The sequence below is a fragment of the Nelumbo nucifera genome, chromosome 3 (assembly GCF_055504915.1).
Source record: "Nelumbo nucifera cultivar China Antique chromosome 3, China Antique-T2T, whole genome shotgun sequence".
Lineage (NCBI taxonomy): Eukaryota > Viridiplantae > Streptophyta > Magnoliopsida > Proteales > Nelumbonaceae > Nelumbo > Nelumbo nucifera.
In genome coordinates this window covers 85,666,610-85,685,137 of record NC_142651.1, presented here as the reverse complement: position 1 = coordinate 85,685,137, position 18,528 = coordinate 85,666,610, and the positions used below count along the sequence as shown (strand labels likewise).

At 38.8% G+C, this 18,528-nt stretch overlaps 1 protein-coding gene across 2 annotated transcripts in view; it reads left to right on the top strand.

Annotated features, from left to right (window-relative positions):
* The first annotated feature begins 9,431 nt into the window (after positions 1-9,431).
* Positions 9,432-18,528, top strand: part of GSL04 (glucan synthase-like 4) — a 133,830-nt gene continuing 124,733 nt past the window's right edge. Inside the window, exons 1-3 of one of the 2 annotated variants that reach the window (XM_010259460.3) lie at positions 9,432-9,773; positions 10,415-10,515; positions 18,301-18,419. In XM_010259460.3, the coding sequence (XP_010257762.1) occupies positions 9,572-9,773; positions 10,415-10,515; positions 18,301-18,419 (422 nt within the window). In that variant the 5' untranslated portion in view covers positions 9,432-9,571. The remainder of the gene's footprint in view (positions 9,774-10,414; positions 10,516-18,300; positions 18,420-18,528) is intronic. The other variant, XM_010259458.3, reaches the window with a different exon arrangement.

Below are 18,528 nucleotides of genomic sequence, written 5' to 3'. Positions count from 1 at the left end.
AAAAAAATCTCCTTGCCCAACTTCTTGATTGAGTTTCAAGCTCAGCTTGGGCTTAAACATGTTTAATTAATATAGAGGCAAAGTTTAGCCTTGCCTAACCCATGAACATGACTAGTCAATGATTTTGAACCGTCATTGGTCCAGACGGTCGGACCATCTGGATCGGAAACCGTTTAGGCGATTGGTTCTATTTTACCCTAAATCCGACATTTGGTCAAAACCGTTGAATTAGTCAACGAACTGCTGACCCGGACGGTTTGACTGGTAAACCGTTCGACCCGGAGAACGGTTTGTTGCTCAGATCTCAAATCTGAGAAATCTCAGATCTGTCTTTCTCACGCGAGAAGGTGAGAGAGAGAGAGTGAGATCTGAGACTAAGAACACCGCCACTGTTTCCACTATAGTTCGCCATCATCGTCACCGTCACCGCTACAAGCTTGCAAGTCCTCCTCCTCCTCCTCCTCCTCCTCCTCCTCCTCCTCCTCTTCTTCTTCTAAACTTTTTCAGTTCAGCCGACAGTTTTCTTTCAAGTTTCAACCCTTATTTTCTCTTATATAGTATGCCTAATATTCCAATCTAATGGGTAAGATGCTCAAACCATTCAAACCGTTTGACCCAGATGATCGAACTGCTGACCCAAAAATTGGTGGCCAAAACGGTTCCATTTCCGGGTCAGTTTTTAAAACCATATGCCTAGTTATGGGTAAGCCATTTGAAGCATTATCTGCCCTACCTCTTTGAATAGCATATATGAATGCTTCAAAGTAGTTGAACTATTTGGTTAAAAACAAACCGAAATTTTAAAAACTGAAATAAAAAATAAAATCCAAACTAAAACCAAATTACAAGAAAACCGAAATAATCAAAACTGAAATTTTCGATTTTTGGTTATTTCAGTTAAAACTGAATTTCATTAACATATACTATATATAATATATTAATATATAAATATATATCATATTATATATTATATGTTATATGTTATATGTTATATGTTATATGTTATATATTACATATTATATAATGAATCTTGGTTAATTCAGTTTTTTTAGTTAACTGAATTTTTAATTCCGAAAATCGAAACCAAATTTTTTTACTCGATTTTTCGGTTTTAATCGAAAATTGCTCACCCCTACTCGTAGGCAAAGCCTTCATTCTCAATCGAAAAACACTCTATAATAGCATTCATTATTTAGTGTCGTTCCAAGTCCCACATTGCTCAAGAATGGGAGTGGAGGCCTTTCCTTCATCTATAAAAGGATAGGTAAGCCAAGCTAAACCAACTCTAAGAATTAAATGAGGCCTATGCCTTTTTTGTGCATAGGCCCAAAGTTTAGCCAAACCCAATTTACCATGGGCTTGTGCCATTTTTTCATATATTTCATTTCATTTAATTTAATTTAATTTAAAATTTAAATAATTAAATTTTATTATTAGATGTTATAGTCCCGAAAATGCCCATAAGCCTGGCCCAGACCCATGTAGGGTCGGGCTTGGGTTTGCAAACTAAGCTCAGGGTTCTGGTCGGGCCTGTTCCTGGGCTTAGGTTAAACCACTTATCATTAGTGCCAAATATATGCTATTTGGTCCAACTAGCATATATGAATTCTTACATGTGTTAACTAATTAATATTTGTTTATATGTTAACATTTTTATATTTTATATAAAATAACAAACATTTAGTATAAAATAAAATATAAAATATTATATTATAATATATATTTAAAAAAATATATTATATTATATTGCGGGTCCGGTCAGGGCCAGGCTTGAAGTGTTGGGCCCAAGCATGTCTCAAAATTTTCTGAGCTTGATGTTTGCATACAAAACCCTGACCCATGCCCGAAAATTTACGGGTTAGGCCAGGTCGGGCCAGGAATGATCACCCCTAGTTGAGTTTGCTAGAAGAATGAGAGTGGAAGCAGGTGGGGGATTGAACTTCAAATGACAGCTATGAAGATGGAGAATAGCCCGGAATATGGACAATGAATGATTTAAGATGACGACGGAGGAAGAAAGGGGAAAGAATGGGTCTGGTGCACGCCAACGATTACTATGGATGGCGATTTGCAAGTATCATAATCAGTTTGGTGGGGAAGACAGCGAAGGGGAAGGTCATTGTAAAAGTGGGGTCCGATGGGGATACACATGTGAAGGGTATTTTTCGAAGTTTTTAAATATATAGGTTGAGGTGGCAAGTGTCAAAGTGTCATGCATCTTGGCATAAACAATTCTGCCCTGGCCGAATCGGTAAATTCCCATTTTTGGTAAGAGGGTCGTCATTCATCTAGGCTATGTTTGGTTTGAAGGAAAAGGTAGGGAAAGGTTTTCCTGCATTTCCCTACTTTTTTCTTCAAACTAAACATAGCCTTAGGGCTTGGATTTTTTTTTTCTATTGACTCGCTCTGCATCTCTCTAAACACCATTTGACACTTATGTCTTCATCATATCACCTCTCTCTTTCTCCCTTTCCCCTTCTCTATAAAATTATAGAGATTTTTAATGTTTTAGGAACGATTTTGGCACGTATTTCTACAATCTAACTTTGCAACAAGCCACCTATAAGAGAGTAGATAGGTTATTGTTGAAACAAGTGCTAAATATTGTATCTCTAAGGACCATAGCCTCATGCAAGACAACAACCTCATACATTATTTCGCTTGGACTTAATCAAATCCACTATTAGGACTTGTCGGCATTGACCCTATTTTGTTACGGTAAGCCTACCCGAACGTAGTCATGTAGTGAGTCTCTTGTAGGGGACAGGATCTGCTCCTCACAAATGGACGCCTCACACGCACATCTACCGTACATTGGGAGTACCTCCTGTGAATAATAATTAATAAGTACAAAAAATGTTTCCCATGCATGGTAGGATGTGCATGTGAGGCGCCAGATGTGAGGAGCAGATCTGGTCTCTACAAAGAGTGATTGAGGCATGATTGACACATGTACCTAGATTGTGCCACGTGGTGGAATCATGAGAGAGGCTAAGAAAGTTGCATGTGCTAGTACCTAATATTCTCATGACATCCATCTTCACTCAGGGTGCTCCAAAGCATGCATGGGACAATACAACAGTGCCCTTAGGATACACATCCTCATTTGAGGGCAAGGTTCAAAGTATCAGAAACGTTAAATGTATTAGAAAGGCAATTTCAAGAAATATATCGGGAAACATCTTAGAAAACACAATAAATATTATAAATATGTATGAAAAAATTATAAATACTTCAATGAATCATAAAATTACATCAATAACACAAATACAAGTCCTTAATGAGGTATACATACATTAAATTAATATATTTTAATGGTTTTATGGAGAAATACATTGTAGTTAATTATAATTTCATTAGAAAACTCGTGCTTAACTATAATTTATAAATTATAATTCTTAAATTTTAAGGGATGGAAAAACCCAACTATCATATCCAAACACAAAACATGCATTTGCACAACTTATAAGCGGAAATATAATTAATAATTACTATTTATTTTTATTTTTAAAAAATATAAAAAATGAATAAACATTGTACAATATATTAAAAAAAATATTGAAGAAGAAGTTTCAATTACTCTATGGATATGATAAATCACCCATAGATCTATAATATATTCAATCTTTGTGATTAAATCATAAAATATAATTAATTAATATTTATTTTTAATTCTAAAAATATAAAAAAAAATCAAAATAATATTGAAGAAGTTTCAATTACTCTGTGGGTATGATAGATAGCCCACAGATCTAAAATATATTAAGTCTTTACAGGTAGATAAAAAACACTTTCAATTTTTTTCTTCATAAAATTTCCATAGATCTACTAATAATACAAAAAAAAAATGTGATTTTGAACACAAGAAATGTAGATCAACATAGGCATATTTCAAGGGAAAGAAAGCTTCTTCCTCCCTTTATTTTTTTTTTCATTTTTTGTCTGTATCTTTTCCGTAGCATATCGACTAATATGCCCAATACACCATTGATACATCCCCGATACATGCCTGATATAAGTCTGATACGGTGGGAAAAAGATGATACAACAGTTTTTCCATGATATATTGTGTTGAACTTTAAAGTATACAATACAATATACCATGAATCGAGCATATCATGTCAAAATTTGAAACCTTGCTTAAGGAAGACCTAGGATTTATTGTCTCCACCCACCATGCTTGAGAATATTCTAGAGGGCTTTGAGCCATGCATGTTTTCGCAGAAATACTACCCTATTAATAGGAGACTTGGGCTCTTAAGCAAGGACCATGGTTTTTAAAATCGATCAGGCGACCGAACCGGTCATGGGTCCGGTTACTGATCGAACGGTCGGCCTGTTCTGACAAAAAAATTAAAAAAATTGAAAAACGGCTAAAACTGTTTCAAACCGGTCAAGTGACTGGTTCCCGGTTTTTTCGGTCTGATTTTGAAAACCATGGCAAGGATTTTTGGAGGCTTCACCTTTCTGACCTCCCTCTCAAGACATTCTCAATGGTCTAGCATATCATATTCAAGATTTGAACCCATCCTTCAAGACCCACAAACTATCCTTATCCTAGCGGCTTATACCATTGGTATTGTCTACACTGCTAATGGGAGATTCATTTGCTTGCAAGTCTCAAGAAATTGTTATGGAAAGAAGAATGTTCTTGATCCATATGCTACTAACAAGAACAAGCCACCGTCGCACTACCAATCTTTCTTTCTGCATTCCCCCAATGGCAAATGGAGGTCTTCAGCTAAGACCCTAATTAAATCATAGATGGTTACTCTAGAGATGTGTAGCCACAACTACTATGTGGCGGGTCGACATTGCCACAAATGCGGCGGGTCGAGCAAATGATATTGGCGAGAGTGACGCAAGGCCATTTAACCCAACTTGATCCAATAACAATAGTTTAGTTGGTTTCAGGTTCGGTCAAGTTGCAAACAACTCTAACCCAAGTCAAAGTGAAGTCAAATTTAGGAATGTCAACATGGGTGGGGATGGGCCGGGTTTTACATATCTCATTCCCAACCTTGAACACATATACATCGCCTCATACACACCCCATACTCCTGATGAGACTAGAAATCCCAACCTCATCCTCATGGGAAAAGAGATCCCCAAACCAAAAATTGAACCCAAAGTTTTGGATCAGTTGCTTGGTTGTAGCTATTTTGATTTATTTGATTTGGTTTTTAGTCGAATAAATCGAATGCTCACCTCTAATATTAAGTCAATTACATTATAGATTACAACATAAACAACACAAATATTATTACAACAGAAAGTTAGAAATGCATAAATGACACGAGGGATGAGAGGACTGCTATATCTTTGGACTTTGGGTTATAAAGAGGGTAGGGTTTGGAGGGAAAACAGGACGAGAGGGTTTGGATCTCTTATGTTTTTTGTCCATCCTTGCTTCCACCCAGTAACTATGGTTTTAGCAAAAAGTTTTGTGAAGGAAGAAAGGAGGACCCCCAACCTTTATAATTTGCTATGCCCCTGGCTTCAAACATGAGCCTTTAGATCGAGCCCATTCAATTTTTGACAAAAGCCCACCTAATTCACCCAAGTTGCACCGCATAGGCCATAGAAAAGGATGAAAATATGACACAACAGAAAATTTCAATCCACAATGTAGATGTCACTCGTTTGTTTTGGTGTTGTGTGTGTCTGAAACCCGAACCCAAAGCAACATAAAATGCTAACTTTGGCCAATGAGTTGCAGCCCTAGACTCGAGTGAGAATTGTTAAAATTCGAAAGGGTCTGAATGGTTGGACACAATACAGCGTACACAAATACAAAGTGTATGTAAAGTATAAATACAAATATGTAGAGTGTAAAACCTTGTATTTTGTATTGTTGTACTCTATTCAAACTTAGCTATATCATCACTAGTAAGCATGACAAATGCAAACATATTTCATATAGAACCTTCTAGATTAGCCGCCCATATAGTGCTCCTTCCACATCAGCCATTGCTCACCATGCAGTACCCTTTTTTTCTCCCCTATTCAGTCAATGCTCTGGCTTGGTCAATTTATCTCTTCTTTTGTGGATCATATCTTATTTCAGCCATGTGGATGGATGATGTGGCCTCCACTAAACAAAGGAGCCCTCGAGATTGCTCATGCCTTAATTCAATTCCTCAGTCCATAGTTCTTCATCCACTTTTGGCTTTTGCATGAACCTTTGCAAAGTCATATCTGCAGTTTAATTAAACTTCAAAATTTCAGTCCATTAGCAAAGCCTTTGGTTTCAGTGCAAATCTTTAGTAAATTTCATGGTTTTTAAAACCAACCCGGAGACTGAACCGATCAGAGGTCCGGTTACCGGGTCAAACGATCGGCCCGTTTTAACAAAAAATAAATAAATAAATAAAAAATGGTCAATACCGTTTGAATGGTTAACCACCCGGGTCAGTGGTTTGTTAACCAAAATCAATGATTTTGGGAAAAATCGAAAGCAATCACCTGACCGGTTCCCGGTTTTTCCAAGTCCAACCGTCCGGTCCAGTTTGGTTTTGAAAACCATGATGAACTTTGTTACTCACTCAACGGTTCAAGGCCAGCCTTCTGCCGAATACGCATGAGCGCCTCACAGAGCATCAGAGCATGTAATATAGCATATCTCAACCATGTATTGAAAATATCTCCCCATAACAAGTACAGAAGATATTTCCTGGTGAAATTTACCTATGGGGCATGCTCTGTGGGGCACACCAATCTGAACTTACTGCTGCCTGCCTGCCCCAATTTACATTGGTGGGGCCTTTTGGCTTTCCTCGGGCTGGCCCAGGCCCCCGGGTTGGGGCAGAGCTTTTAGATGCTAGCATGCCGCCCCTTTCTTTCTTTGCCTTGGGAACGAAGGAATTGCCCACCTGGGAATGCTTCATTCATGTCCTCCTTGGTTTACCTTTTACTTTCCATGCTTTCTACTAATTTGGCTTCAATCCTAATCGTGTCTGCCTTTATTTAATTATGATGTCCCAATCATACAAACTTTGTTTGCTTTACATAATAAAGCTGACACCATTCACCAAACAGGAGCATTAGTAAAAGCTTAAAGCTAGCAATGCCACCATCTCCAACCCATTTGCAGATAAAGCTGGTTGGAAAGAACCAGAAGCACGTTAAGTATTTCTGTCCAACAATTTGGAAAGGTTGTCGGAGGCTTCATGCCGAAATAGAAGTGATGGTGGGAGGATGAATTAGGGTCCTCAATTCTGTTTCGGTAAAAAATAAAGGAGAACAAATGGTTTCTATAAAATTGTTATTTTAGAGTATTTGATCTCATGTCAAACTATGGTGCAGTTTAGAAGAAATGTAAATACAAATATGTAGAGTGTAAAATCTTGTATTTTGTATTATTTTATATGTATTTATATTGTATATATTTATATTTATACTTCTTCCAAACTGCAGTTGAAATCAACCCCCCACAAGATAGTTTCCCACAACGTCCCATAGCACATCCTTACCGTGTATTGGAAACATCTCCCGATTATGCTTCATCATTTCTGGTATTGGGAGATGTTCTCAATACAGGGCGGGGATGTGCTGTGAAATATTGTGGGAAACTATCTTGTGGGGGGCTGATTTGAACTCTCCAAACGAGTCTATAATTCAAAAGTATTGCAATATATTGTATCTTATTTTATGATGCATATTGATTTTTGAAGCAGAAGAGGCATTAATAGGAGACATCTGTCAAGATTAAACAATGGTGATCTAATAGGCAATTGGGCATTCACTGAAAGTGGAAAACAGATTATGGTGTAGAAAACAAACTTATTTTCAAACGAAGGCTGAGTTTGAAAGAAATACAAATGCAAATATGTAGAGTGCAAAACCTTATAGTTTGTATTATTTGGTATGTATTTACACTATACATATTTGCATTTGTACTCTTTCCAAACTGAGCCGAAGGAATAATAGTTTCTTTTACTTATGGCCAAACAATAAAAAGAAACTTGTTTCTTTGATTTTTTTATTGGCAAAATCTAATTGTATTGTAAAACAAAAGACATGAACCAATGATAAAGTTTAATCATAATATTGAACCTCATGCTAATCTAATAGGCAATTGTCAAAAACAATAGGAGTACTTTAAGACAATACTTAAATAGTAGGGGTAGAGTTGGTCAACTTCCTAAACCTAGGGCTATTCGTAGGTCGGGTTGGGTCGGTTTACTAGTTTTCTTTCAACTGAACCGGCCTGGTCAGGTTACCTAAAGATTAAACCAAAACCGGTCCTCTATTAAGCAAAATCGACTTGGTCGATTTAGGTCGGTTTGGGTCAGTTTTGGTTTAAATATATACATTTCCAAAATATATATTTCAGCTTTATATATATATATATTTAAAACTAAAATATACATATTATATATAATATTTCAGTGAGAATATATTTATTGGAAATGCATTTAAAACTGAAATATATATTTCGGAATATACATATTATATATAATATTTCAGTGAGAATATTTTTATAGATAACTCGGTTCAATTCGGTTCAGTTTTGTGAAAACTGAAACCAAACTGAATTATCAGTTTATCCATCTTTTCAACCCGAAACCGACTGGTGATGAAAAAAAACCAGCCAAATCAGATTGGATCGAACCGAATTAGTTGGTTTAATCGTTTTGAATTTTTTTGTAAACATTCCTACCTAAACCTTAGAGATAGTTTAAGAAAATTATCATTAATATAATGTATATCGGCCGACACGATCCAATATGTTACTTTGATCGTTGAATGGACCAATACACCTGGGTTGACAAATATATGAAAACCAATTTTTGCGATCCTATAAAAAAGTATATATTTTGCAAATGTTATTACAAATATTTGTTAATGAAGCATAATTGGGCTCTGTTGTCTTTTATTTTTCTTCTACTTTCATTACCACATGTGATGAAAGTTTCATCTCGTTCTTTATATTTTAAAAGACAACTGCTTTTACTAGTGCATGCCTTTGCCTTTCATTGCTTTGCTTGGTTCCTTTGTCTTCCAAGTTCCAACTAATGAAGAGATTACGACAAAGTGACAAACCCAATTATAATTAGTTAGAGCAGAGTCAGAGTAAATGGGTCGGTTCCTACAACAACCCGATCTCCGTGTGTGTTGACAGAGAGACCCGATTTCCTTGTTTGCGTCTCTCTGAGTAAAATAGGCTGATGTAAGATTTCAATCCAACGGTTCAACGGACTAGTAGCATTAAGATCCACTGTCCTTGGTTGAGTACATGTGCGCCTCGATGAGCCTCAATAGTACCAGAACGTGCATCCGAATAACTGAATCCCTTTTTTTCCCGGGAAAATGAAACACTACAAAAAGCAGCTCTGATAGTGAGTCCAGACAGAACCGCAAAAGTTTCATCTCACCATCCCACTTCGTTCCATTTTTCAATGTTATTTAATTCCATCAGTCTGCACACAGAGAGATAAGCTAGAGAAAAAGGGAAAAGTTCAAATCTTCTTTCCGTTCACCAAAAGGCCAAAAAGAAGAAAGCAATGGTGATTGGAAGTATTTACTCTTGGTCCATGTTGTGGGAGGCGAAACTTTGGAGCCTTGAGCAATGGCAGAGATTGTACTTGCAGAGTCCAGCCACAGAAGGAGAAAAGCCTCTCCCAAGCCTCTTTCAAGGTCGAGAACAGAAGGTTACGTTCCGGAACCGTTTGACAGCGAGACATTGCCTCCGACTTTGTCTTCAGAAATTCAACGGTTCCTTCGCGTTGCAAATGAGATACAATACGAGTCACCTCGCGTGGCCTACCTGTGTAAGCTAATTTTATGGTTCTGGAAAGTGGTTTTTTCGTTGGTTTAGTTAATGGGTGTTCGGATGCTACATATAATGAAATCGTTTAGTTTTGGTTGTTCATAGCACTTGGATGTGTAAATTGTTCCCCTAGAATTGAGTCACTATTGAAATGATAAGATAAGATAGAAATATATTCAGCTATTCACATCCTATTATGACCTTATTTCTAGTTTTATTAACATTGTCACAGTCAATCCTTATTTCTAGTTAAAGTGAAATGATTTCATTTGGTAACATTCCCAAATGCTCCATTGAGGACTTGGTTTTTCTTCCTGAATGATCTTTCTCTTCCCTTCTTACTTGGTTCTCTTTCAAATTGAAATGACGTCGATGGTTTAGGTTCATACTGGCAATTGAAGTCCTTCTTAGTAGAGCCACCCAAGTTTCATAATTTGGTGGTTACAACAAAGTATAACTTGCTTCTTTAAATATTTAAACAATAAAGACTACAATATTTCTGTAGGTTAGCTTGCATTGAGTAATGGCAATTGTGAGTTCTAACTTCTTATCTTTAATACAGGCATTTTTATTTTTAATTTGCTATACACACATATTGGTGCATACTTACATACATATTTTTAATTTGGCTTACATGTGCAGGCCGCTTTCATGCTTTTGAAAGAGCACATAACATGGACCCTAGTTCAAGTGGCAGAAAGGTTCGGCAATTCAAAACTGCCCTTCTTCAGCGACTAGAACAGGTATTTAATGTCTGCATTCGAAACTGAAGCTTGTTTCATTGAGATGCTATTCTTTTTTTAAACTTCTCTACATACATAAAAGTTCCATTGCTGGATGGGTTTGCAAGGACATAGCTTGCTGCAAATGTTGTTGGCATGTGGTGGAAGATGACTTTGTTAGAGTGAGCCGAATAGGGGTAGTTTAGTAATCTCATGTCAGTTAAGTACTTTGCTTATGTGACTATTTTATTAGAGTACTCTGCCCCACACTTAAGTGAGGGCAGTTTAGTCTTTGTAAGTGTAATTAGAACCTAATAAACATAAGGGGGTCGACTGAATGGGAGACTAATTAGTTTTCGACTAAACCCTCCTGTTCTCTCTTTCTCTTGTCTTCTTCCTCATCTTCTTCTCCCTTCTTCACTGGTTCGGATTACTGTAGCTGCTCCAAAACATGGTATCAGAGCGAGGTTTCTGACCTGCTTCCGCTTGCAAAGCATCTCAGCTGTGTTCATGGCACCCTCTTCTTCGTTTCTGGTTAGTTAATGGAGAGAGCTGATTCGCCCTAGGTCTGAGACATCACAGCTCGTTGCTCTCTGCTGCGCACAGTTTTTCTTCATCAAGGAAGGTGATTTCAGCAGTGAATGGTTGGCTGATACTCTCAAAGGAAGGTTGGTTATTTAGTCCTTTTGTGTTGCTGGTATTTCTGGGTAGGAACCCTTCAAGAATTAGTTAGTACTGATTAGAACCTAGAGAACTAGGTTCGTTGTTGCCCTGAGAAGGGCTGTGTGTGCAGTAGCCGAATGGTGTAGGGCTGCTGTGAGTTGTTGAGTGGTGTTAGGGCTGCTGTAGGTGGCTGAGTGGTGTAAGGTGGAATGCAGTGACCTTGCCAAGCTCCTTGTGGTCGTGTAATGCCCTCTTAAGTGTGCTAAACAAGTCTGAACTGGCCGAGTGGTGTAAGGTGGAATGCAGTGACCTTGCCAAGCTCCTTGTGGTCGTATAATGCCCTCTTAAGTGTGTCAAACAGATCTGAACTGGGTGTAGCAGTTTGACTGTGTTGTAGTGCTTGTGATGCACAATTTTTTTTATTGAGTGGTCGTAAGAGGGCCTACTGTTGTGTTGTGGTGCTTGTGATGCTTATGTGGGTCGTAGGTGTGTGAAGTCAGCAGTAGTGTGAAGAAGAACAAGTGTGTGCTCCCACTGTTGTGTTTAGGGGCTGCAATAGGTGCTGAAGTATCAAACTGTGAACAACATCAATCAGCTTGTAGCTGAGAAGTAAGGTTAGAGGCAACTGTGAAAGAGTACAATGGCAGCAACAGGAGATGGCTACAATGATCAGAAACCTAATGTGGTAATTTCCTCCGACTACCTAGGGGTACAAATGACCTTAATTAAGCTGAATGGGGAGAACTATGTTCCATGGGCTAAATCAGTGGAAGTGTTTCTCAAGGCAAAGAAGAAAGTAAAGCATGTAAGAGATGAGAAGCCATCGGAGGACTCTCCAAGGTTTGATGATTGGGAGCAAGAGGATGCTCAAATCATGACTTGGCTGTGGAATAGTATGGAACCCAAAATTAGTGCCAACTTTATGTTCCTTGATACGGCTAAGGATATATGGGAGCATGCTAAGAAGCTATATTCTGGACAAGATAACACAACAAGAGTGTATCAGCTTTATCAGGAGTATTTTGATTTACAACAGGGAACCAAAACACTAGAAGAGTACTATGCCAGCATGAAGAATATAAGGAATGAACTCAATGTCTATCACCCCTTACTCCAGATATTAAAGTTCAGAAACAGCAAAGGGAGCAACTAGATGTTACAAGATTTTTAGTGGGGCTGAAGTCAGAATATGAACCAGTTAGAGCCCAAATATTGGGGGGCTCTACTCTTCCTACACTTGAGGAAGTATTCTCAAGGCTTCGTAGAATTTCTTTGGGACAGACAGAGAACTCCACACAGTCTGATAGATCAGCACTTGTGACAGCTAGAGGGGTTGGACATAGTACAAGAGGGGGAGGTCATGCTCCCCGAGGAGGCCGTGGCAGTTCCATGATTAGTCGGGGTGGTCGTGACTCAGGGGGAGGCCGTGGCAGAGGGAAGAATAACTCTACAAGGAAATGTACTCATTGTGGTAGAGAGGGACACACAGTGAATTTCTGTTATGATCTACATGGCCCTCCCTCTAAATGGGCTAATCATGCTGTAGCAGGTGAAGTTGATATCAGTGACAGTAAACTGGCAGACCGAACTCCTCCCACATCTACATCTACCTCTGGGAGGGAAATGGTGAGCGTACCGCGTGATGAGTATGAACGGTTCCTTCAAACTACTTCACAGCATACCACTGCCACACTTGCCCAATCAGGTATTGCTTGCATGTCATCTAAAACCCCTCCCTGGATTATTGACTCTGGAGCCTCAGATCATATGACCGGGACTCCAGGTGTGTTCTCTTCTCTTTCTAAAACCTCCACATCACAAACTGTTACACTTGCCAATGGGTCCTCATCTCCCATATGTGGTGTTGGTAATGTTGACATGGCTTCTGTGCCCTTATCATCTGTTTTATATGTCCCTAAGTTTCCATTCAATCTTATGTTTGTTAGTAAAATAACCAAAGCTCTTAACTGTTCTGTTACCTTCTTTCCTTCCACTTGTGTTTTTCAGGATCTTAAGACGGGGAAGAAGATTGGTGGGGGGCATGAAGCTGGTGGACTGTATTATCTTGACGGTGGTGGATCTTCAATTGCTCTTCAGACTTCACTTACTCCTCTACAATGGCATTGCCGACTGGGACATCCATCTCTCAAGGCTCTCAAGATTTTGGTCCTGTCATTGAGTCATTTGTCAGTTTTGCAATGTGAGTCATGTCAGTTTGGGAAACATCGTGGTGTGCCCTTCAGTCCAAGAGTTGAGAGTCGTATGTTGAGTCCTTTTTCTTTGGTTCATTCAGATGTTTGGGGTCCAATCAAAATAGAGTCTTATAATGGGTACAAGTATTTTGTCTCCTTTATTGATGATTGTTCAAGAATGACATGGATTTCCATTTTTCAAAAATTCCATGCTGAAATACGCACACAATTCGGTGTTCCAATCAAAATTCTCCATTCAGATAATGGTCGTGAATACTTTCTTACTTCATTTCAACAGTATTTAGAATAGCATGGCATTATTCATCAGACATCATGTGCATACACCCCTCAACAAAATGAGGTAGCTGAACGGAAGAACCGTCAGCTTCTTGAAACTGTTCGGTCTATTCTTCACCACATGAACGTTCCTAAACGTTTTTGGAGTGATGCTGTACTCACTGCATGTTTTCTCATTAATCGGATGCCCTCCTTCATCCTTCATGGTCGGTCCCCCTTCTCTATCTTGTTTCCCACTTTATCTCCATTCCCATTAATTTCTCGTGTCTTTGGTTGTGTGTGCTTTGTCCACAATCTGAACCCTGGAATAGACAAGCTAGATGCATGCTCAATTAAATGTGTCTTCCTTGGCTACTCATAGACTCAAAAAGGGTACAAGTGTTATAATCCCATTACCCGGAAGTGCTATGTCTGCCCTGATGTCACCTTTTTTGAGTCAGTCCCCTTCTTCTCAAGTCCTGAAGCGCCTTCGTCTCCACCCGCACTTCCTCTTCCTCTCCCTGTCAATGATCCAGTTCCAGATGCTGTTGTTGGAGTAGACTCATCACCTCATCCCGTGCAGATCACCACCGAACGTCCACCAATCCAGCAAGTGTATACACGTCGAACGACACCGGCCCCTCCTCCAGCTTCTACCTCATCTGCGGATCCTCTCATGGCTCCTATTGTTGAACCTTTAGACCTTGACCTACCCATTGCCTTATGGAAAGGTAAACGCAGTTCTACCCTCCATCCCATTTCCAATTTTCTTTCATTATCTCGTCTTTCTACATCACATCGCCAGTTTGTTTCCCTTTTATCCTCTATTTCCATACCTAACAATGTTCAAGAAGCTCTCAGTTCACCTGATTGGCGGCAGGCAATGGAGGAGGAATTTTCTGCTCTTCAACATACTCAAACGTGGGAACTTACTACTCTCCCACCTGGTAAGCATGCTGTGGGATGTAAATGGGTGTATACTGTGAAATACTTCCCAGATGGTAGTGTGGAGCGTCTGAAGGCCAGACTTGTTGCTAAAGGTTACTCACAGTTGTATGGAGTGGACTACATGGAGACATTCTCTCCGGGGGCTAAGATTGGTTCTGTTCGTGTACTAATTTCCCTAGCAGTTATGTATGATTGGCCTCTGTTTGAGCTTGATATAAATAATGCCTTTCTCCATGGTGATCTTGTGGAGGAGGTATATATGGAGCAACCACCTGGGTTTGTTGCTCAGGGGGAGGATGGTAAGGTATGCAGATTGAAGAAGGCAATTTATGGGCTGAAACAATCGCCGCGTGCTTGGTTTGGGAAGTTCAGTGAAGTGGTGAAGAGTTTTGGAATGAAGCAGTGCTAGGTAGATCACTCAGTGTTCAGCTATGACTCAGAAGCTGGGAAGATTCTATTAGTGGTCTATGTGGATGATATTGTCATTACTGGCAGTGATAAATTGGGGATTGGCAAATTAAAGGTATTTCTGCAAAATCATTTCCAAACAAAAGATCTTGGAACATTGAAATATTTCTTGGGAATAGAGGTTGTCAGGTCAAAACAAGGTGTAAATCTGTGCCAAAGAAAATATGTTATTGATCTATTGGAAGAAACAGGACTGTTAGGTGCAAAACCGGCTGAGACCCCTATGGAACCAAATGTTAAGTTGAGCAGTGATACAGGAGAAGTATTTGAAGATCCTGGAAGGTATAGACGACTAGTGGGGAAGCTGAACTATCTGACTATCACGAGACCCGACATATCCTTTGCAGTCAGTGTGGTGAGCCAATTCATGCAGAACCCTCGTATACCTCACTGGGATGCAATTCTTAGAATTGTGAGGTATCTGAAAGGAGCTCCAGGCCGTGGACTATTGTATAAACCAGGAGGAAAACTTGAAGTAGTGGGGTATACAGATGTAGACTGGGCAGGCTCAGTGAATGATAGAAGATCTACTACGAGCTATTGCACATTTCTTGGAGGAAATCTTGTGACGTGGAAGAGTAAAAAGCAGACGATTGTGGCCAGAAGTAGTGCTGAAGCTGAGTATAGGGCCACGGCACATACTACCTCTGAGTTAGTGTGGTTGAGGAATCTTCTACAAGAAATTGGGTTTCACATGGATAAACCTATGAGACTGTATTGTGACAACCAAGCTGCACTCCATATCTCATCCAATCCTGTATTTCATGAGAGAACAAAGCACATAGAGGTTGATTGCCACTTTGTGAGGGAGAAGGTCCTTGCTGGAGAGATAAACACAGAACATGTGGGCTCGAATGATCAATGGGCAGATTTGTTTACAAAAGCTCTAAACTCAGGGAAAGTGAACCATCTATGTAACAAGCTGGGATTATATGACATATATTCTCCAGCTTGAGGGGGAGTGTTAGAGTGAGCCGAATAGGGGTAGTTTAATAATCTCATGTCAGTTAAGTACTTTGCTTATGTGGCTGTTTTATTAGAGTACTCTACCCCACACTTAAGTGAGGGCAGTTTAGTCTTTGTAAGTGTAATTAGAACCTAATAAACATAAGGGAGTCGACTGAATGGGAGACTAATCAGTTTTCGACTAAACCCTCCTGTTCTCTCTTTCTCTTGTCTTCTTCCTCATCTTCTTCTTCCTTCTTCACTGGTTCGGATTACTGTAGCTTCTCCAAAACAGACTTGATGAAGGTTCTTATGAAATTTCATGTTAGGGATGGGTAGTCAGGGTTCCAACTATACCCTGAATTCTGAAAATAGCTGTGGTTCTTGTGGACTTAAGGTGTAAAGTCTTGTTACAATCGTATAGACAACAGTAGCTGAAATCTTAGCAGAATGTTTTAGTGTGGTGCAGGAAAGTTGGCCCTTATCAATGACCTTTTTGAAAAGAAGGAAAATACTTTGTGGTGTTGTTATGATTAGTGGGTACATTAACTTGAAGATGACAAGGGGGAGGTTGGACTTATTTGTAGAAATGACTTCAAGAAGGTTCATGACCATATGAATTGAAGATTCCTTGATTAGACTGGAGAAAATAAATTTTAGGTATATATGGAGAAAGTGGATTGATGCAGTGCAGTTAGAACTTAGAAGCCCAGGGCATGCAACTTGAGAAAGGTTTAGGGGAATATAATAGTGGGTTAAGCTACACAGCCTTGAATAAGAGTCTTTAGCATCTCATGTTAGAACTCTAATTCCAGATTAAAGTCATACCAATCATTCAGAGTTGAACTTCTAAGAGAGTTGGAGTCACACCACCAAGGCACAAAGTGCTTAAAGAAAATACTTTATTCAATTCATTCTGCTTAAAAACAAAACAGTACATCCTTCTATAGTATAGATGCAAAGCTTTCTTGCTAGTGTGTGGTTGGCAAAAAGTGTGTGGTTGGCTATTCCTGCAGCAGTGAAAGGCACCATCTGGGCAGAGAGAAACAGAAGGGTTTTTCCAAACAAATCTAAGGATGTAGACAGTCTTGTAGCTTGTAGTGTGGGGAAATTAGTATCTTGGACTTCAGCTGTGAAAGGGTTCCAATCCAGGGCTCTTGGTGCACAGCTCTTGGTGCACAGCTCTTGGTGCACAGCTCTTGGTGCACAGCTGTGAAATTAGTATCTTGTAGATTTTTCCAAACAAATCTAAGGATGTAGAAGTTTGGTTTAGCTGTAATCTAATTTTGGGCTTGGTTCTCTGTATTCTAGCTCCGCATTAGGAGCTCCTCTGTAATTTCTGTTGTCTTAATAAAATTACCTTACCTTTTTTTTTTCAAAAAAAAAAGAAGTCCAGCCTAGCTCTTTTTTCCTTTTTTTGTTTTTTTTTTCTAATACTGGGTCTCTTTTTGCTTGGCTTTACATGCTTTTTTTTTGTTTTGTTTTTTGTATATACCTACTGTACAGTCTCTCAATGTACATGGGTTGCTTTATATCTTGGATATTTTGATTAATACAACGTAATACTAAAAAAGCTCATATTCCTTATCAATCATGACACACTATGTTTGAGTTCTGTGCACCACTTGTTTGGTTAAACCATCTGCCAATTCATTTGCTTCCCTTCTAGCCTGTTGAATCTAAACTCTTAGTTCTTGCACCAGTTTTCTGATTTCTCTTAAGATGTGATGATAGTGAGACAACTACTTGCATGTTTGAAAACTAGAACTTATGAATATTCATTTTTTGTCTTCACACCAGTTTTTTTTTTTTTTTTTTTTTTTATTTCTCTCAAGATGTGATGATACTACTTGTACTAATGTACTTGGGTTGTACTTTATCAGACAGCAGACAGCTCCTCTTTGGGGTTGTTACATTATGTTTTATCAAGTCCTGATGAATGAATACCTTAGACAGTGAGGCAGCACTTGCATGTTTGCAAATTAGAACTTACGAGTTCATATTTTGTCTTGACATGCCTTGCCAGCAGATGGTTCCTGACATTGCCAGCAGATGGTTGCTTATTTTGAGTATTTAGCAGTAATAAGGGTTTTCTGAAATTTTGCAGTGTTTCTGAATTTTGTAATGGCCTGTGGTTGAGATGTATTAATTATGGCGTTAGTCTTGCAGATTTTGCATGTTTTAGTTGATGCTGTGTATGAGCTACTGTTTTCTTTATCTTCATTGTTTGTAGTAAGGTCTGGTAGGATTTTCTTTTGTTTCTCCTACAATATTATTGATCCTTTTTCTCATTGTCATTACTTGTTATGCTCAGGATGAAAATATCACTTATAAATGGAAGAAAAGGAGTGATGCACATGAACTAAGAGATCTTTACCACAGATATAAAGACTGCATTGATGAAAATACTAGACTCTTTGGTAAAGAAAATAGGTAATAATCAGTCTTTGCTTTATGGGCTGCATGCAATATTTACTTTAAGTAAAAGCATGCCTGAATGGTTGCATATCAATTTTCCCTGGGCGAGGTGGATATCTGTTGT